General features: G+C 35.5%; 1 protein-coding gene and 1 long non-coding RNA gene across 2 annotated transcripts; both read right to left on the bottom strand.

The window, feature by feature from the left end:
• Positions 1-2,286: 2,286 nt before the first annotated feature.
• Positions 2,287-3,588, bottom strand: LOC145820948 (uncharacterized). The gene is made up of 3 exons (XR_014362991.1): positions 3,355-3,588; positions 3,149-3,278; positions 2,287-2,385 (listed from the first exon to the last, which is right to left on the bottom strand). It is a non-coding gene; the product is annotated as an uncharacterized LOC145820948 (long non-coding RNA).
• A 12,919-nt stretch (positions 3,589-16,507) lies between these two features.
• LOC114298077 (uncharacterized) lies at positions 16,508-17,390 on the bottom strand. The gene is made up of 2 exons (XM_082917919.1): positions 16,824-17,390; positions 16,508-16,717 (listed from the first exon to the last, which is right to left on the bottom strand). Exons 1-2 carry the CDS (start codon positions 17,388-17,390, stop codon positions 16,508-16,510), a joined length of 777 nt encoding a protein of 258 aa, XP_082774045.1.
• Between the last annotated feature and the right edge of the window lie 4,838 nt (positions 17,391-22,228).

The following is a 22,228-nucleotide window of genomic DNA, read 5'->3' as shown; positions in this document are numbered from 1 at the left end:
ATTATAGTTAGGCATTATGGATTGCTAACACCTTTGACATGTATGAACAAATTAAGTGGCTTTACTAAATGTGTCGATTCCCATCTCTTTCATTGATCATGGTAAACCTCATTCTTCTAGACTTGAGATGAAAGAGCTCAGCAACACTCAACAATCTCCAAAAATCATAGAATTAACATATCATCTCTTATATCACACCTCTAAGTAGGATTAATCATTGATTGGATTCACCACAGAACTGTTATGGTTCTTGAATAAATGCAATTAAGAACACAATCCCAATCCTACTGCACTCAAGGAAGTGCAAGTGTGTTTCCTTTTCAGATATCTTTCAAATTACAATGATTTACTTTATGAAGTATAAACAAGTATGTTCTTTCTATAAGAAAAAACACAAATAAATGAGTCAAAATGAAGAGAAAACCTCAAAAAATAAATAAACAAATAAAAGCGAAGGAAGAGAGCAGTTACAGAACTAGATGGTCTGGTCAGAAATATCTCAAGAAGCTTTACTCATCCCGTTGAGAATTACTCATCCCTGTTGAGAATAACAATTGTTACAACAACGATAAAAAGAAACTTTGAAGTAGTCAAATGAAATGAATCTAGAACAACATTCGGAACAAGCAAAGGTAGAAATCTATGCATTAGAAAATAATGAACACTTAACTGATTCATACAATTGGAGTGTGATCTATTCAGTTTTACACCTGTACATATGTTCTCCCCTAACAAATTGAAACAAATGCTAGTTATGAAAACTATATAAGTGCTGCAGCCTACAGGTGCTTTCCAATCCTCAATTAGTGCTACATAATGTGAAGTTAAAATTGTAATTCAAACCATCAAATCCAAATAAACTTGGTGGAGAAACACACACACACACACACACACAAATTAAATTATTGGTTTCTCCCAAATAATTTGTTGTGTTGTGCTCTAAGTAGCACTGACACGTGACAAGGGCACCGCTTTGACACAAGGCCACATTGATTTTCAAAAAATGCACGACACGATATGTCTGGAACATTTTTAAAAATTATACTTTTATAAATTTATTATATGTCAACTATGTGAATAGCTTATTCAGAGGTAATAAAAAAAACAAAATAACACTAATTAAAATTAAAAGGTTATAAATTTCATAACCTAAAAACATCAATATATCAATCACATGACCATTAATTGCAATATAAAGAATGCAAAATAATAGTAGAATATAGAAATACAAATGATGAATTCATTTTATTAATATTTGAAAATATATTCAGGTTCCACACGTAGAGCCCACATTTAGGTTCCACACACATGTTGTCAAAGTAATCGGGACACCATCCAGTATACCAATTACACTAAAATAATATCCACGAACTGAAATTACAAGCGCACAACCACCAATCAAACATTTCGCAAATGCACTATAATTTAAACTATTCCTTGGCACTTTTAACTCAATATTTTAATTTAAAAATCAAAAAATCATTAAAAAAATCAAAAAAATCAACAACTTAAAAAAAAAAGAAAAAAAAAAGGTCAAATATTGTGTTTTCTCTATACTTTTTGTACATTTTTCTGTAAAAGGTTAACAAGTGATCCCAAATATAATTTTTTTACCTTATATTTTTGTCAAAAAATTAAAAAAAAAAATTACTAAAATAGCATGTTAGGCAGAAAGTTACATATAACTCTAAAACAGGGAAAATTACTCCCTCCAGTGTTTCTGAAATTTTAAAAATTAGAGTTCTAAAAGGAACGAAATGCTCAAGGATTGCTTGTGCATATTTACATTATCTCAATATGGAAGAAACTGAAAAATAAAATAAAATAAATTGATGCATAAATAAATGTAATTTGGTGACACCTATAACAGAAAATTGTCGATCATATGTTGTATCACATCAGCTCCGGCGGAATTCACACGGTAAGTTTTTACCTGCACGAGCAGAACAAAAGAAAAAGGTCACTCATTAGAAATGTTGATACTACTATCTTTCCCAAACAAGAAGAGATGATAAACTACTTTCTTTCTCTTTTATCTCACTCTTATACTATCCAAACAAGAAGAAGATAAACTAGTACTACTATCATTTCTTTGTTTACCTCTCTCCTATTTTGCCAAATGGATTGAAATCTGATTGTGCTGACCCTCTTTCATCTGGAGGGGAATTCAAACTAGAGAGTTCCAATCCATTTCAAGAGGTTGACCTCCAAACTGCATTTTACTCATTGAGGTTATTATGTTGTTCCTTGATTCTGTAGTTAAAGTAAAGAGAAAGAAGAAACTTGCCTGAATAGTACTGTGCCCCAAAAGTCTTTGTTTAGTTCCACTGAAGTCAATATCAACCCTTTCCCAGCTCATTTTTGTGAGACCCCTGATCATTGCCTCTACAATTGGACGCAATGAGGAAAGAGTGTGAAAATTAGGGAATAATCAAGAATAAATATTTTACTTACATATAGAGCTCAGAATAATTGGACAATTTGAAATGATGGTAATGAAATCATATTGAACTTCAAATCCTCAAGAGCATAATGAAAATTTCATTTACTTGTATAAAGTTCTTCACCAAATAACTGTTCTAGAACTTCTAGTATTACCTCTTCAATTTCTCTTTTCCATTTTCTTTCCACTTGCTATAACAAATCAGGTTGTGTGTGTTGTGTGTGTGTGTGTGTTTTTCTTCCAGTTTTGACTAAACCAAGACATGCTAGTTCGAAGCCCAACCTTGTTTCACACTGAAATTCATTTTCAGTTCTTTCATTCTTTCACTAACTGGTATATGCTAGAACAGTCTGTATGCTTGGAAATTGAGCTAGCCCGATACACCTAAAATAATCCAGTACAAACCAGAAAATTAACTGGAACTGTGTTGAGTCTCCATTATTCCAGTTTCCTGTTAAAATGGTATGTACCAGCTGGTACAACATGGTGTTGAGCGGGATTCACAATATTGCCGGTAACTTTTTACTCTCTTTCACAATTCCAGAAAAACTAAATATACAAGTGAAATCTACATTTAAAATGAAGGAAAAACCTTTTTTATTTTAATTTTTAACTTGGTTTTTTAATGGGAAGTAATGGTTCTTGAATCTTGTAATATTAGTGCTGTAGAACATGAATAACATTGACAAAAATTTGGTAACTAACCTTCCATATCAATGGTCTTGCATACATTGACTTGGCCCTCTAAAGACATTTCTTCTTGAGTATTCACAGGTTTTGCTAACTCCACATTTACGACATGCGGGTATTTGTCAATTCTTGATAGATTTTGACGCTGAAAAAAAATAAAGAAAAAAAAGTAAGAAAAATTGGAAACACAATTCTAAAGCTCCATAAAGATTAAGAATTACCTTTGGGAGCTCACTTCGACGCAGCAGTGATGATGTACTCCATCCAACAAGATCTAAGAGGAAGTGTTAAGTTCTTCACATAAATTAGAGGATTTCAAAAAGAAGAAAATTGGAACAGCCTAACTAGTTTTTCATGTATTGCTTGAGCATATGTTTAAATGTCCTGACATTTTATCTCCAAATATTTTCCTACATAAACAAGTAAAAAATAATAAACAAATGTATATAGTATGGCAGGATACGATCATATCGTGCATTAACGTAGGCAACCCGACGCCTAAAGGACCGTAGAGTAGATCTGCAGAGACAAGACAAGGAGTCAAGATAGGTTCTATATCATTTGTAGTCACAAAGAAACATTTGTTTGACTTCTGATCAGAATCTATTAAATTCACGAGGGCTCACGTAATGGAAGATCATCAGTATCATTGGCCATTTGAAGTAAAATAGGAGGTTTTTCATTATCACCATCTCTCAAGAATAAATGTTTCCCTGTTCTTCCAAGCAATGATGATGCATGAGCAGCTGCTTTCTCCAGGGAATAAAAGCCACAAAATGAAAATATATCCTAAAAGAAGAATGATATATATACATCCTAAAAAAATAAAAATAAAAATAAAAATAGAAACTCGCGGTTCTCAGCATTTAACAAAATCCAAATGAATTACCAACACCAAATGAAGATTTATAAAAATAAAAACTAATGAAAAGAAAAATAGTATTCTGCAATAAGGATTCAAAAACCAAATTCATAAATCTATTAGATGTCATGACTGCCACATTCAAATGCTCAGATCAAAATTGTCCACATTTATTTGTTTTTGTGAGAATCCAAATATTCAACATCATCAAATCTTGATAAGAAATAGAGAGAAAAATAATAAAGAGGAATTCAGGACTAATACAAAAGCCCAATACAGTAATCATCTTCCGATATCAAGATCAAAACGTATGAACATCATAATCACCAGTTACAAACCTTCAAAAACAAAAACAAAAATAGAAAATAAATTTATAAAAATGATATTTTATAATTTGAGAGTGAAACAAATAAGACCATTAAGCAACTGACAGACTGACCATCCAATCTCTTACAATACAAAGAAGAAGAAACAGAAAACCCAATTGAGATTATTACCCAAATCTGATGAATCTTTAGGTCCAAAGAAGAGAAAGAATAGTCAAAATCAAAAAGAAACCACTCCAAAAGTTGATACTATTCAAATGAAAAAACAAAGACAACCCAAAAAGAAAAAAAAGCCCCCAAAACATCCCAGGAATTTATAGACAATTGATCTGGTGACTTGTGAGTCCACAAGATCCTCAATAGTAATTTCATTTTCCGAAACAGTAAACAAGATCCTCAATAGAAAAGTGAAGAAACTGAACCTTCTGAGCAATCTGAGATTGCTTGTGGACTTCACGAGCCTCTTTCTTTCGTTTGCGCTCGAAATGATCATGGCGATAGCCATTTCTCTTCCTGTGAAGCTCTATGTAATCTCCTTGAGGCTTAACAAATCTTAAGAGATTAGGGATTTTTGGTTTTGGGCCCCCGGGGGGAATGGAAAAAAAAAAAGCGGGAATGAAAAAAAAAAGAGAGGGAGACGGGGGTGGATAAAAAAAAATTAAAATCTTTTTTTTTAGGGTCACAAATAAAATTTAAACAACAAAACAATGTCGTTTAATTTTTTTTTTTTTTTTGTGACGAGGGTTACTATTGCTAAAAATTTTTATTTTTTGTTAAAATAATTTTTTTTGTAATTAATGAAAAAAATTTCATTTTTTTTTAGTTACTAAGATTAAAAATTTATTTGTTTTATTTTTATTTTAATTAAAAAAATATTATTATTATTTTTTATTTCGTAGAAGTAGGGGTAATATTTTAATGAAAAATATTTTTCACTAAAATAAAAGTTAATTTTCTATGGTCAATGAAAAATATTTTTCTACAGCCTATTTTTTTTTGTTACTAAAAATTATGAACTATTTTTTTGTGGTAGAGGAAAGAGAGCGACATTAGTGGTGGAGGTGGTGGATAAGAGATGATGGTGGTGGTGGTAGTGATGGTGAAAGATATTAGTGGTGAAATTGTGGTAGTGGTAGTGTAGATGGAGTGGCAGAGGTGAAGGAGAGGTAATGGTATGAGGGCATTTTCAAACATTTAATGCTGTTCTAAATTTTTAATTCTAGAAAATTAGCCTTTTCATATAGCATATGCCAATCAATTGCATTAAACATATGCATAAGCTCCCTAATTTGAATGTGTGTGTCTGTGTCAAACCTAAACAAAAATCAAGCATATATATATCCAGGGACAAAATCGTAATTTCAGCTAGGGGACTAAGCGGGGCGGTGGCGGTGCCGGGGCCGGGAGGCGGCGCCGAGGCCGGGTCTGAAACACCTATCCCCGTCCCCGACCCGGATATCATCAGGGATGAATTTTTGAATACCATTCCCGGCCCGTAGGGGATATTTTTCGGTAAATAACCACTGAATTCGGGGTCGGGGGCTCGAGTCACCGTCGGGCCGGTTTCAGATTGCCATCCCTAGACGTGGGTAAGGAGGAGGCATGTTTGGGCAGGAAGGTATATATTTAGGATTGATATAAAATTAAAGGGGTTATCTGAGCCATTCATGTGAATACACAAATGAATCCTGACTCTTGAAATGTCCTAGTAGGACAATTGTGTCTAACACATTTTCAAAATTCGTTCTGCTTTATTAGATAGATTTGTTAATTTTATGATATTTTTACCATTATTTTCAGTTTTTAATTTATATTTACAAAAATTTTAAAAAATGTCATAAAAACTTGTTCGATACTTTTTTATATTTACAAAAATTTAAAAATTTTACTAATAAATTTTTTTTTCAATTAATTTTTTGTGTAACTGATACTAACCAATGGGGCAATTGGTAATGCTACTTTAAACCTTAGGGAGAGGATTGTAATTAATTTTTAAAATGTGAAGGGTGTCAATGTAATTTATCCATTGAGGGCAAAATTAGTATTTAAAAAAATTAAATTGCTAAAGGGGAAAATCTGTAATGAAACTTTAAACCTTAGGAGGGAAATGTAATTTCCAAAAGGTGAGGGGAGAACTGTAATAAACATAAACCTCAGGGGGGTGTTAGTATAATTTACCAAAAAAAAAGTTAATTGAAAAAAAAATTAATTGAAAAAAAATTTTGCTAGTAAAATTTTTAAATTTCTATTTAAAAACCAACGTAAACTTATTTTTTGAATTTACATTTTTTTCTCAAATTTACAAACTGAGACAACCATTTATAAATCAAAAAAATTATCAAACAAGTTTTTATGACAGTTTTTAAAATTTTTGTAAATATAAATTGAAAACTGAAAATGAAATGGTTAGGGTCTGTTTGGTAACGTTTACGTTTTCAGTTTATATTTACAAAAATTTTATAAACTGGTTTTTGTTTGTTTTTAGAAAAACATAAACTACAAACACGTTTGGTAATTGACAAAATGTTTAACAAAATTTAAAAATATAAAAAAGAATGAGAAATGGCAAGTGGCGGCGGAAGATGGCAGTGGAAAGTGGTGACGGTGGGTGGTGGGTAGAGGTAGTGGTGGGTAGCGGGTAGTGGTGGGTGGTAGCGGGTGGGTGGTGGTGGTGGCGGGTGATGGGCAATGGTGGCAGGTGGGTGGCGGAATGGCAGGTGGTGGTAGGTGGTGGCGGCGGGTGGTGGTGGTGGGTGGGTGACGGTGGTGGTGGTGGTGGTGGTGGGTGGGTGACGGTGGTGGTGGTGGTGGTGGGTAGGTGACGGTGGTGGTGGTGGTGGGTGGATGGGTGGGTGACGGTGGCGGGCGGGTGGGTGGGTGACGGCGGCGGGTGGGTGGTGGTGGTGGTGGTGGCGGGTGGTCGATGGTGGTGGCAGGTAGGTGGCGGGTGGTGGTGGCGGGTGGGTGGGTGACGGTGGTGGCGGTGGATGGGTGGGTGGATGACGGTGGCTGGTGGTGGTGGTGGTGGCGGGTGGTCGGTGGTGGTGACAGGTGTGTAGCGGGTGGTGGCAGGTAGGTGGCGGGTGGTGATGGTGGGTGAGTGAGTGGGTGACGGTGACGGTGGCGGGTGGTGAGTGGTAGTGAGTGTATGGTGGTGATAGTGGTAACGGGTGGTGGATGGTGGGCGTATTATGGGCGTATTATGGTGGTGGCGGGTGGTCGGTGGTGGTGACAACTCAATCTTCTCCAAAACATAGCCCTAGATTTGGGGTTTGAGGGAGGGAGGAAGGGAGGGCGTATTATGGGCGGAGAAGGATGAGAGTTTGATCCATGGTTTGGGTTTGGACTGGTTCAAGTGACTGCTAGGGCTCGTTTGCCCTTTCGACTGCTCCTCCGCCGAGCGGGAATAGAAAAAAAAAAGGTGGGGAGGGGAGCGGGGCGGGAATAAAAAATAAATTTTTTTTTGTCAAAAATAAAATTTAAATAATAAAATAATGTCGTTTAATTTATTTTTTTTTTTTGCGACGGGGTTGTCGTCATCAAAAAAATTTATTTTTTGTTAAAATATATATTTTTTTGTAGTTAATGAATTTTTTTTAAAAAAAAATCTTTTTTTTTTAGTTACTAAGATTGAAAATTTATTTGTTTCATTTTTATTTTAATGAAAAAAATATTATTATTTTCTATTTGGTAGAAGTAGGGGTAATATTTTAATAAAAAATATTTTCCACTAAAATAAAATATAATTTTCTGTGGTCAATGAAAAATATTTTTCTACGGCCTATTTTTTTTTTTTTGTTATTAAAAATCATGAACTAATTTTTTGTGGTAGAGGAGAGGGAGTAGTAGTAGTGGTGAAGGTGGTGGATAAGAGATGGTGGTGGTGGTGGTGGTGGTGGCGGCGGCGGCGAAAGAGATTAATGGTGAAGTTGTAGTAGTGGTAGAGTAGATGAAGTGGCAAGGGTGAAGGAGAGGTAATGGTAGTAGTAGTGGCAGTAATGGTGAAGGTGGTAGATAAGAGATGGTGGTGGTGGTGGTGGTGGTGGTGGTGGTGGTGGTGGTGGTGGTAGCGAAGGAGATTAGTGGTGAAGTTGTGGTAGTGGTAGAGTAGATGAAGTGGCAAGGGTGAATGAGAGGTAATGGTAGTAGTAGTGGCAGTAATGGTAGTGGTGGCAATAGTAGTAGTAATGGTAGTCGTAGAGGTGAAGTGGTGACAGTGGTAATAATGATGGTAGTGGAATGGCGTTTGCAATAGTGGTGAAGATGGTGAAGGAGATGGGTGGTGAGAGAAAGAGAGATGAGTGAGAGACAGATAGAGGATAGAGAGAGAGAGAGACAAAGACAGAGTGATGAGCGAGAGAGAGACAAAGTGGTTGCTAAAAGTGCATTTTCTTGTAGTAGATAGATAAATCAAGAGGGAGCTCAGTAAATAGAGAAGACGGAAGAGAGAGAGTGAGCAACGCGAACACAGAGGGAGAGAGAGAGAGAAAGAAAGAGAGAGAGAAAGAAAGGGACAAAAAGATAAAGAGATAGAAAGTGGGAGACAGAAAAAGAGACTGAGAGAGAAAAGAGATTAACGAAAGAGACAGAGAGAGAGAGATAGAAAGAAGAGAGGTGAGCGAGAGAGACATAGAGAGAAGAGAGGTGAACGAGAGAGACAGAGAGAGAGATAAAGAAGAGAGATGAGCGAGAAAGACAGAGAGAGATGAAAGATGAGAGAGATAGAGAGAAGAGAGATGAGCGAAGAGATAGGGAGAGAAAAGAGATGAGAGAAGAGATAGATGAGTGAGAGACACAGAGAGAAAGAGAGAGACAGATAGACATAAAGAAAAGAGTGATGAGTGAGAGAGAGAAAGAGAAGAGAGAGGGGAAGATGAAAAAATGGGTAAAAAGATATAGACAAAGAGAGAGAGAAAAAAAAAGAGCGAAAATAGATAAACGAGAGAGAGACAGAGAAAGACGAGCGAGAGAGATAAAGAGAAGAAAGACAGAGAGAGAAGAGAGATGAGAGAGATAGACAGAAGAGAGATGAACGAGAGACACAGAGAGAAAGAGAGAGAGAGACAGACAGACAGATAGAGAAGAGTGATGAATGAGAGAGAGAGAAAAATAAGAGAGACAGAGACACAGAGAGAAAGAGAGAGACAGACAGACAGAGAAGAGTGATGAGTGAGAGAGAAAGAGAAGAGAGACAGAGATAGAGAGATAGGAAGATGAAAAAATGGGTGAAAAAGTTCCGCGTCTAACGCCTCATTTTCTAGTAGTGAGTCGTCTCTATCATTCATGGGTAGAATAGAGGCGCGGATTTGGGAATTGTATATTTTATATAAAAATCAAATTGAAATATTTTATACAATCACACATATTTGGGGAGTGTGATTAAATATATATATATATATATAATTATACTTATTTAAAAAGTGTGATTAAAAAGTAGTAATGTATATATAATCACACTTTAATTAAAATGTGTGATTAAAAAAAATATATATATATATAATCACACTTATTTAAAAAGTGTGATTAAAAAGTAGTAGTGTATATATAATCACACTTTAATTAGAAGGTGTGATTAAAAAATATATAAATAATCACACTTTAATTAGAATGTGTGGTTAAAAAATATATATATAATCACACCTATTTAAAAGTGTGATTAAAAAGTAGTAGTGTATAAATAATCACACTTTAATTAGAAGGTGTGATTAAAAAATATATAAATAATCACACTTTAATTAGAATGTGTGATTAAAAAAATATATATATAATCACACTTGTTTAAAAAGTGTGATTAAAAAGTAGTAGTGTATATATAATCACACTTTAATTAGAAGGTGTGATTAAAAAATATATAAATAATCACACTTTAATTAGAATGTGTGATTAAAAAATATATATATAATCACACCTGTTTAAAAAGTGTGATTAAAAAGTAGTAGTGTATATATAATCACACTTTAATTAGAAGGTGTGATTAAAAAATATATAAATAATCACACTTTAATTAGAATGTGTGATTAAAAAATATATATATATAATCACACTTGTTTAAAAAGTGTGATTAAAAAGTAGTAGTGTATATATAATCACACTTTAATTAGAAGGTGTGATTAAAAATATATAAATAATCACACTTTAATTAGAATGTGTGATTAAAAAATATATATATAATCACATTTGTTTAAAAAGTGTGATTAAAAAGTAGTAGTGTATATATAATCACACTTTAATTAGAAGGCGTGATTAAAAAATATATAAATAATCACACTTTAATTAGAATGTGTGATTAAAAAATATATATATAATCACACTTGTTTAAAAAGTGTGATTAAAAGGTAGTAGTGTATATATAATCACACTTTAATTAGAAGGTGTGATTAAAAATATATATATATAATCACACTTAATTGAAAAGTGACATAAAAAATAAATATTATCACACTCAATCAAATTAAGTGTGATTAAAATATCAATCTAATTTTTTTTATCACACTTCCAATAAAAGTGAGATCTTTTTTTTTGTCAAAGTGTGATCTTTAACTATTTTTGTAGTAGTGAACACTTGTTGAAACTTGAGAAAAGTTTACAAGTTGAAGTTAAACCGACATCATGTTTAACACTTATTGAAACTTAAAAAGTTTACAAGTTGAAGTTAAACCGAGATCATGTTTAACACTTGTTGAAACTTGAGAAAAGTTTACAAGTTGAAGTTAAACCGAGATTATGTTTAACACTTGTTGAAACTTAAAAAGTTTACAAGTTGGAGTTAGACTAAAGTTAAACACTTGTTGAAATTTTATAAAAAAAATTTGCAAGCTGAAACCAAGGTTATGCGTACTTGGGTACTTGCCGAGGTAAATCATCAGTTTGTATAACCGAGGTGTGTCACCCCGAGAAGGTTGCACAAAGATTGAAGTATATATTAAAGATATGAAAAATATTCTAAGTATAGAATCATAAAAGAGTAGTAAAAAGAAGGCAAACATACAAACGTTCAAAACAAAGAAGTTGTATTTATAAGAAGGCACTTCGGCAATATGAAGAGCTTACACTGTTTCAAAAGGAAAACAAAAGTACAGAGCACAGAAGAAAGAGACAAACATGAAATTAAGACTCTTCAGCATCATTAGCAGGCTAGGTTTGGACCTCGGAGGACTGCTGAGAAGACATCTCGACGGCCTTCTCAGCCGCAAGCTCAGCGTCAATTTCTTAAAGGGTTAGATCGAGGCTTTTATCGGCAAGAGGCACGCCCGATGACGGCTTCTCAAGAGTGGCATCTTTGGGGACTTCCTCACCCTCTTCATCTTGAGTCAAGTCCAGGACTTGCTCGTTCAGAGAAGGGGACTTGTTCCCGGCAGCCTCCTTTGATTTCCTCACTAAGGTCTCCTCCTCAGACTCAGATTCGTCGACGGATTGAGTTGGAGTTGGAGGGAATGGAAAAGGAATGGCGTCAGCGTTCCTGAGGGGCGAGTCATCGGGGACTTCAAGCTTTTTTAGAAGAGACATCCAACAAAGGGTGAAACCCTTGTTGCATGCCTGCTTCACTTGCTTTTCATAGTCAGCCGTGACATCGGCCACCCCTTCATTGTAGCCCTTCTCACCGACTGCCTTGAGCTCGGCGTCCTTCTTGGCCAAGGCTTCTTGCAGTTCTTTTTGGGCCTGGGCCGTCTTTTCCATGGCCTCTCTCTTTTCGGCCTCAAGAACCTTCTTGATGGCCTCAGGGGAATTTGCCTTTCCTTCGGCATCATTTTGAGCTTTGATAGCAGCCTTGGCCTGATCCTCCAAAGTCTTCATCTTTGATTGCAAGTTTTTATTAGTCTTTTGCAGACTAGTAGCCTCTCTCTTTTTGTCGGCCAGTTCCTGCCGATTCTCAAAAGCTTGCACTGAGAAAGAATGAGCATGCTGGATGGCCTGAAAGTGAACAAGAGTTATTAGAAAATATTATGAAGAGAAAGAAAGAGAAATTACCAAATAAAGACACTTACTTACACAGAGCGCTGGAGCATCAGTGCATAGTTTTCATATTCACTCAACTCGGCGTTTCGATTGAGATTGCCGGGAAGAAACAGAGCAGTACTAAGGGCAACGCCAACATTAATGTCATCAGCGCTGTCGCCAGCCATAACTGGCTTGTTCTCTAATACGATTTTGGGGGCCCAGGGGGCATCATGTTTTAGGGACCCCGAGGTGGTTGCAGAGGATGACCCCGGCCTTTTCGATCTGGTGGATTTGGATGGTTGTGTTTCAGCAGACCTCTTCTCGAGGATAGAGGTGGTCTTCTCACCCTCAGCCAATTTTGAAATTGGCAAGGTGTCCTTAGAATCGATCTGAGTCATCGTTGCTTTTGGTTGAGTCTTCTTAATCCTTTTTGTCTTTGGCTTTGGCTGGGTTGGCACTGGTTGGGCATCAACTGAATCAGGAATATTGGCCAAAAGATCCTTAACGAGTGCTTTTTGGCGGCCCATTTTAGCAGCAAAAATCGTTCGTTACCGACGTTACGCGTTGAGATGGCGGGATCAGATATGGAGCCGAGGTTGACGGCTGCTCTACTGGATCAGAAGTTGATCCTTGATCTGGCCGAGATGTGGAAAAAGCTTGAGGAGTTGTGGCAGAAGGGGGAGATAAACTCTTTTTTTCCTTTTTGGAACGTCGGGGAGTACTGATTTGTAGGTGGGAATGAAATTGAGTACCAGAGGAGCTCTACGCTTGTGGATTGGTAGGTCTAGTAGCTTCTTTAGACCCTTGCTGGGGTAAAAAAACTTGCGGAAGTCTTTTTCTGGTTTTGGAAGAGTTGCAAGAAAAAACAAACATAAGAAACAAACAAAGTATTGAAGACTTTAAAAACAAGTTAGTATGAACACAAAGCTCTTACCATTGCCCTCTACAAAAACTGATCGAGGAAAAGGGTAGAGATGAAGGTCCTTGTCTGGAGCGAACTCCCAGTTTCCTGAGGTAATGAAATAGTCATCCCCAGCTCCCTTGTTAGAGTCAGGGAGGTCGGCAACAATTTTGTACTCCGTGGACCTCGGCTTAAGGTAGTAAACGAAGCCTGTATCTTTTTTGAGGCCACACATGGTGTAGCAGTATTGGATATCGGATAAGGTAACCCTAGCATTTTCTTGTTTGGCTAAGGCTATTATGCCATTGATGACTCGGTAGGAGTTGATGGCAAGTTGTATCGGGTTCAGCTTATAATAATGAAGTATCTCACGGAAAAGGATATTTAGTGGGACCTGAAGTCCGCACTCGATAAAAGCTACCACAGGGAAGGGTATAGAATCAGTTGTAGGCATAATGGAGTCATCTTCCCCAACCATCCTCAGATGGACGTCGGCAGGGATGTCAAACTCACGCCTAAAGTGATCTAACTTGGTCGGGGTGTCTACCCTATGTTTCTACATACCCATGATATCGGCCTAACTAAGAGTAACTGGGTTTCAGAAAGAAGGTGTTTTAAAAGGGTTATTGGGACCTCGGCAAAAACCTAAAAATTTGTGGGGTAAGAAATTGTGGGGATCATTTTTCGATTTTTCCTAAGAATTTGTGGGTTCTACAAACAAATCCCAAACCTAAATCTATGGAAACGGAGATTGAAGGCATGAATTTGGAAAACAGAAAAGCAAGAATGCGCTTCAGAATCAAGAACAAAGATGGACTATCAAAAACATTGTAAGTACAAAGGGTATAAGGTCAAGAACAGTGGCAAAAGCGCAGAAAAGTTTTGAGCAGTGCGTGTATTCAAGACATGGGCAAAGAGCAAAGTCGTGAAGTAAATACACTCAGATACATGACTCATAAATCAAATACTCGAGTAAAACAGCAATGGCGATTAATAATGAAGCAAAAACTTCTTGGAGAGCAACAAGAAATAAAACCAGGAGGAACAGTGGCTTGCCAGAAAGGGAAAAGCCGGAATGGGGATTGCCGAAGTCTGACGACGGTTGCAAAGGCGGAAGATCGGTGAAAATTACGTCGGAAGAGGTAAACGGAGCAAGTTGTAGAGCTATGGAAGTTTGAACAATGGAGGATTTGAGAAAGCTAGAGAGAGAGAGCTTCAGAAACGATGTAAAGTGAAGAGACGGAAGGAGAAAGAGGTTTTGTTAAAACTTGAAATGGCGGCAAAAAGAAAGCAATTAATGCGCCTAAAATGATGTATGCGTCAGACGGCGCACGCAGGTGCGAGATGACTCACAAGCGCGTACGGAGTACGATCCAATAGGGGGAAAACGCGTGGTTAAGACGGTTGATGTATTATGCTTGACAACTCATACACATGAGGGAGCTCTTGAAATTTTTTATCTTCAAAGAGACATGTCGGCTGGGAATCTCTAAGCCGATGTACTGGCAGGAAGTACCGATATAGGTCCCATCACCTCAGAATGCCGAGGTAATAGAACCTAGGGGGGCAGTTGTGGGGATATATTTTCTGAGTACCAACACGTGGCCAAGGTGACGCCGACGTGTCAGTCGAGGTGCCACGTGTCCTAGTCATGACGCCCAGGTTATCTCGGCAAGGCCGAGGTTATCTCTGAAGATATCGGAATTCGAGATAAGCGGAAAAGGCACAAGAGTCCTAGAATGATGAGGGGACTCAGCCTGGATAAAGATAAAGCTCTTAGGGAGTTTATCTTTATCTCTTGGAGAGTCCAGGATAAGCACTGAGTAGAAGTCCATTGAAGGTAGACTTCTATGGGGACTAGGATTGAGTTAACTTTAAAAGAAAGGCACCCCCGATGGGTCTAAAGTACGCAATTTACATTCTGAACAGTGAGTTTAGCACTATTGATTATCTTTGAGAGATATACTGACCTGATCGTCGGAGTGCCCCCGGGTGGACGAACCACCGCCGGAATCTTCTCTTTCTGTTGCAGGTCAGACAGGTGCCATCTATTCTGCTAGTGCTCTCCAGCTGAATACTGAGTTGGCAGTGTGAACAAAAATTCACTCACACAATATTAATTATAAGTATGGGGGTGCGGACGGTGCCATGTGATGCACTTTTTACGTATAGATATATTGATATAATAAAAAGAAAAAGTCTTCAAGTTTGAACTTGTGTGGTGCATCAGTAATATATATATATATATATATAGTCAAAATCTTGAAATTGATATACTATAATGATTGCAGGAGAAGACTTATTTAATTTTTTATTGTAAACAAATCCTTGAAGATGTTTTGCCTGCAGAATGAAAAAGAAAAAAAAAATTGTAAGTTGGTTTGAATTTGCTTGCAAAAAGAAAAAAATAAAATGTTACAAAATAGACACAATTTTCATGTGGCTTTTGACTTCAAGGAACCCATAATAATGGAACAAAATCATTTGCTTATTTGAATTCAAAGATGTGATAATTGTATTATATTATTCAATTTGCCTTCAAACGGTGGTTCCATGTTTGACAAAACAAAAAAGGAAAAGAAAATTATCATTTGCTGACTATTTGAATCAACGAGCATGCCCATGTAATCCATGACGTCAGCAAGGAGCGTCCTACTTCCAACGGGTATATTTTTGTGTATAAATAAAAGTGTTATGTGTGGAGAAAAATTAAGAACTTGAAGACAAAAATTTATGTGTGCTCTAAAATTTTGAGTATATTGTATTCTGCTCTTTCACTTTCAAATCTAAGTGTAGCCTTTGTTCTTACACATTCATATCTACTCTTTGTGAGAGAATTATTGTAAAAGAGGGTTTAAGTACCACTTATTTTTATTCATTATTTTTGTGAGAGATTTTTGTAAGGGTGAGACGTTTATTGTTAAGTAAGGCTTAATAGATAAGAGTAAGTTCTATGCAAAATCCACAAGCTTGGTGAAGACTTGGTGGTGTATTAATTCATTTTGATAGTAAAGAAATTCTCAAGGAGGTTCCTTGGGGAGTGGACGTAGGCCTAGCATGTCGAACCACTATAAATCTCAGTGTTTGATTTTCTCTCCCTATCTCTCCTATTTTTTTATATTGATAATTATTATTCTGTTTTTTATTTGTTAAAATTTTGAATATTGTGTTTATAAATTATAATATTGTAAAAAAAATTTAAATAACCTAATTCATCCCCCTCTTGGGTTGCCTACCTGGGATAACACTAACCGATTGTTAAAGGACTCTGTCATGTTATTTGTGATGTGATCACTCCTAATCCTACCATCAAATGCATGCCTAGACCTTCCTTCAACTAGAACCTTCTACAACCAAATGAAAGCATCATTGTTCAGGTCCTTAATGGCTTGCATAGCTTGATTATACTCCATCTGATTGTAAGCCCTTGCTGCCCTCCAAAATTGCTTCCTCAAAATTAAACCATGAAATTTGGCTCTGAAATTGTTATGTAAGTGCATGCAACATCTTCTATGAGTTGCCTCTGGTATAATGTCACTCACAATCTTGTCAAGGTCCTGTATACAAAAACAATGAAACATTAGTAACCATTACAAGTTTAAAATTAGAGAATCGAGCATAATTATGTAAGTAAAGTAGTTGTTGAATATGTTAGTAAAGTACCTTTTGTTGATTAGACATGATGGTCCATGGTCTTTCTATGATTGTTCTCAAGTTGTGCAAGAAAAAAAACCAATTGTCCTTGCATTCACCCTCTACTATTGCCAATGCCAATGTAAACAAGCCATTATTTCCATCTAAGGCAACTGCTGAAATTAAAACACCACCATTGGGACCTTTCAAGTGACAACCATCTACCCCTATGAATGGCCTGCATCCATTAATGAACCCTGCTTTCATTGCATCAAATGATATGAAAATTTTTTGGAACAATGGATATTGATAAATAGTAGGGTTTGGTTCTTCTCCATCTTCTGAGACTGGGGTAGAGGGTAAGTCTAGGTCATAATTTATTACCACCAAGCTACCAAGGTTTGTTTTGTTGATTTCCTCAGCATATGTTGGCAACAACACATATTGGCTCCCATGATCACCCTCCGGCTCCTTCTTGCACCTCCTTCTGGCTCTATACAGTTGCATTCTTGAAGCCTCAATCCCAAACTTTTTATTTAGTTTCACTTGCATAGTATCTAAGCCCATATGTGGATTGTCCTTAAAACCTTCAACCATTTTTTTAGCAATCCAAGCTGATGTAGCTTCAGTGTTTGTGTTCATCCTACTACATGTGTGAGTAGGTACTAAGGTTTTAATCTTGTAGGTGATCCCATCTGGAAGTGGAGATGCATAAATTCTCTAAGAGCAGCCCTCAGCAGCACAATGGGTTGTTACTCTAGACTTCTTATTTTTGTCTCTTACTATCTTGAAACCAGTTTGCACTGTATAGTCCCTCAATGTAGCCCTGAAAGTATTCACTTCTGGAAAAATCATCCCTTCTTCCAATACAACTTCTCCATCTTGATTCATATATGGCTCTTTCCCATTGTAGGTACCATCATACTTCGTGCCTGGAAACCTCATATCTTCATCATCTAGACAATCTGCTCCATCATCATAATCATCATCAGTAGTAGAATAAGCCACTTCATCATCACCAGATTGGTAATCACTAAATTCAGCATCATCATCTTCACTTGAGCACTTATTATCATCATCACTCAAAATCTCATTGCCATCTGATTGGTTTTGATCCTCAACAGTTGCATTCCAACCCCTATCCTCATCACTAAACCCACAAACATTGTCCTCATGGTACTCTTCATCTATATCTAGAGTAATGTAGTCTTGCTCTACATCTACAACATCTACTCCATGATTTCCACCACCATTTTTATTTCCAACATCACTTTTATGTCCACCATCACTCATTCCGATAGAATATTCTATGTCTACATACAAGTTAATTGTTTTACTCCTACCTTGTACATAAAACATGTCTAGCATATCAAAATCATTTTCTATTAATCTCCTTGTGTCAGTACCAGGCATATCACAATGCAATGTGATTGCTACTGCTTCGCTACAAGAAATGTAAGAGAGGACTGTTGCAATTGCATCCTTCAAGGCATCAATGTAGCAATACATATTTGGGTCCACATCATACACTCTTCCCACTTTCCCTTTGTAGTTGATGATTAAATCAAAATAAGGAAATGCTACCATACCGTGATCATAATGACGTACCAATTAATTCCTAACATGTACTATACTCAACAATTAACTGAAGGAAAGAACAAAAAATGAAGAAAAGCCCTAATAAAATAAGCAAGCCCATACAATTAACTGAAGAAAATATGAAAACATGAAGAAATCCCCAAATTACACTATAATTATACTAATATTAAACAATCATAAGTAAAACCCAAAAAATTAGATATTCATCCTAAACATACATGTCATGAATAACACCCAGAAAATCAGAAATTCATAAATTTTCAACAAATTCCTTTTTTTCCAATCAGAAATTTTGCAAATCAAATAAAAGCCCTAAACATGTTTGCTTCAAATAAATAAAATCCAAAAATCCCTAAACATGTAAACATACATCTCATAAATAAAATCTAAAAAATCAGAAATTTATATTAAATCCCTACATTACACTATTATTATAGTAATATTCAACAAATTCCTTTTTTTCAGTCAGAAATTTTGCAAATAAAATATAAACAGTAAGGTGCCATTTGGTAACACTACGTTTTCAGTTTTCTATTTATATTTACAAAAATTTTAAAAACTCAAATAAAAACTTGTTTGGTAAATTTTTGATTTATAAATCAATGGTCTCAGTTTATAAATTTTGCCAAAAAATAAAAACACAAAAAATGAGTTTACGTTTTGAGTTTTCAGTTTTTTTTTTTTTTTTTTACCACCCAACACTAGCCACCACCCGCCACCATTTTCCACCACCGTCTTCCGCCACTACCACCCACCCCCCACAACCACCACCTGCTACCACCACTTACCACCCACCTGCCACCACCACTCGCTACCATCACCCATCTGCCATCCACCACCCACCACCACCCACCACCCACCTGCCACCCATCCGCCACTACCATCCACCGCAAGCCACCACCACTCACCATCCACCTGCCACCACCATCCACCACCTACCACCCATCCGCCACCACCACCCGCCATCCACCTATTACCACCACCCACTGCCGCCACCACCACCACCACCACCACCACCACCACCACCACTACCACCACCACCACCCGTCACCCACCCGCCGCCACCACCCACCACCACCCGTTATCCGCCACCCACCTACCACTCGCCACCACCACTACCACCACCCACTCGCTACCACCCACCACCCGCCACCACTTGTCATTTCTTACTCTTTTTTATATTTTTAAATTTTTTTAAACATTTTGTCTAAACCAAACGCGTTTGTAGTTTCTGTTTTTCTAAAAATAAACAAAAAATAAACAAAAACCAGTTTATAATTTTTTTATAAATGTAAACTAAAAACGTAAACGTTACCAAACAGGCCCTAAATATATATTTTCGAAGAAAACCCTTTTCACATACATTTCATCAAATCAAACACAGAATAGAAACAAATTTGTAAGAAAAAAGATGGAAAAAAAAATCAAAAATCATCAACTCAAATTAATCATATTCGAAGCATACAGAGTTCGAAATCTTACCTGGAAGCCGTAACAACAATTTCTCATCGATGAAACTCATTTACATTGTGCACTGGCAACGACGATCGGTCCAAAATCGAATAGCTTCTTCGTCTTCTTCACACAGATCAACCTTGCTTCACGTTTTTACTGTCGTCTCCCTCTCTCTCTTTTTTCTCTGAAGAATTCGATTTGTATTGTGAATATAGCTTGATTAGGGATTTTGTGAACAAAGGGCTTTTTTGTCTTTTCGCAACCAAAAGCAAGGGTAGCATGGTCATTTTCTATTGGATACTAACGTCGTTTGTGCAAAATAGACTGAATGGAGGAATCTTGCCATTGTCAGGTAAAGTAAGAGGGATTACTGTAATTATTCAAACCACAAGGGAGGTCCTTGTATTTGTCAGAAACCTCAGGAAGGTAAATGTAATATACCCAATTATATATATATATATGTTATACAAAATGACCCCCCAATATAAAAAATATATATCATTCTTCTTCCATCTTGAATTCTCTTTTTATTTTATATCAAAAAAAAAAAAAAAAAACTTATTCATCCTATTAGAAATTATTTTTATGGTATTTAAAATTTTTTTAATGTATATATAATTTATATATCATATATATATATACACATGTGTATTTTGTGTATATGGTGAAAAAAGTTAATTTTCTTTTGACTGCTCTGATAATGAAATTCTTATTCTGTTTCTAGTTGCAGACCTTCTTCATCTCCCATTGAATGATAGTTTCTCTTAAATTATACAAGAAAAAAATCGATTCAATGAACATAGTATCTACAACTAAGTAAATGTTGCTATGTGCCTCCTTAAAAAAATACATATAATGAAAAAATTATGAATATTTGTGACGTGTGTGTTGTGCAATTTTGTTGTCAATGTCATGCCCGGCTTAATCGCTAAGCCACTAAAGCAAGGGCTTTAGGCCCAATTTGTGAAGAAGGCCTCCAAATTTGAAGAAATTACAATTATATGTATATTTTTAAAAGGTTTATTTTGAAACATTATAATAAAAAGACCTCAACCCATGTATATAATACATGTTATACATATTGCCAAAAAAAAAAAAGAGAAAAAAAAAAAGCCCTCTACCCGTTTGTTATATGTTTGTATAAAGTACTCACTATTTTTGTTTTTGAAAGGTTCACATTGAAAAGAAGTTAAACAAATTTTGAAATTATCCAATCTATTAATTTAAAAAGAGTTACTTTGAAAAAAGCCTCTAGCAATTTAGAATGTATTATACAAGTTTATTTTCAAGTTTCACATTTTTTTTTCTTGACATGATCTTCACTTTGAATTTATAAATTATATTTATTTGATAGTTTGCACTTTTCAATTCTTTTCATTTCATAACCCTCATAAAGGCTTTAAATAATTCCCAAAATTTATAAATTGTAAAACATTTAAAAATAAAAGAATTTAAAAAAAAATAAGAAAACTCACTAATTGAGATTTGCTTTAGGCCTCGTTGAAGGTTGGCCGCCCTAGTCAATGTTATGAATGACAAAGTTATAGTGTGTACTCTAGAGTTGTGGATTTCAAAATTATAATATTTTGTCGTAAAAGTTTTGTTTTTGTTTTTGATAAATAAAAAGTTATATATATATATATAATTATTGAGAAAAATTATGCTATTTTATAATTTATGCTAAGAAATTTTGTGGTGTTATTTTGGGATATTCAGTAATCGCAGAGTATAGACACGTAATATTTCATAATAGTATGATTGATGGAAAAGGTTGGTAGATATTGTGTTAGGTGATTGAAAAACATGAAAGGACATATTGAATAATAATTGATTAAAAAATACAAACACGTGATACTTTAAAAATATTAAATAATTTCCCGTTATTTTGAGGTGCATACCTGATACACTCGATTCACATGGTAGGCTTTTCTTCTAATTAATCATTATTAAAATGAATAATAAATATGATTTTGAGGAACTGAAAAACAAATATAACGAATTGATTATTCAATTTTAAAAGTGTAAAGTCACTATTAGACGAGCTTAACAACAAAATGGGATTTCAATATTGTCTTCTACCATTTGTTTTCATTAGTTCTGATAAGAGCCAAATGTCCTAACCCTAGTGAAGCAAAATTAAGGGCTTCGTGGATATCTATCGACAAATTAGTGAAAATCATGTGATTTTAATTATCAATTTAACTTAACTTTTTGATTTTTTATTTTTTTTTAAATGAATAGTGACATATGCGAACCTAGAATGAGTGAAATTAATAATATAAATAGATAAAGTATGAGGTCACCATTTCTTCATCCTTAAAAAGACCACTATTTAGGTGGCATTCCACATCACCATTCCACTTACCATACAATTCCACTTA

Source organism: Camellia sinensis, chromosome 3 (assembly GCF_055761805.1).
Source record: "Camellia sinensis isolate YWXY chromosome 3, ASM5576180v1, whole genome shotgun sequence".
NCBI lineage: Eukaryota > Viridiplantae > Streptophyta > Magnoliopsida > Ericales > Theaceae > Camellia > Camellia sinensis.
Note: the sequence above shows the minus strand (reverse complement) of the source record. Positions and strands in the feature narration are given on the sequence as shown.

Bases quoted from the DNA above. Each gene is read 5' to 3' on its own strand.
- LOC114298077 (XM_082917919.1), bottom strand. From the start codon at position 17,390: ATGGTTGAAGGTTTTAAGGACAATCCACATATGGGCTTAGATACTATG. The intron at 16,718-16,823 runs GTACTTTACTAA...TTTTGTATACAG, and splicing joins TCATGTCTAATCAACAAAAG to GACCTTGACAAGATTGTGAG.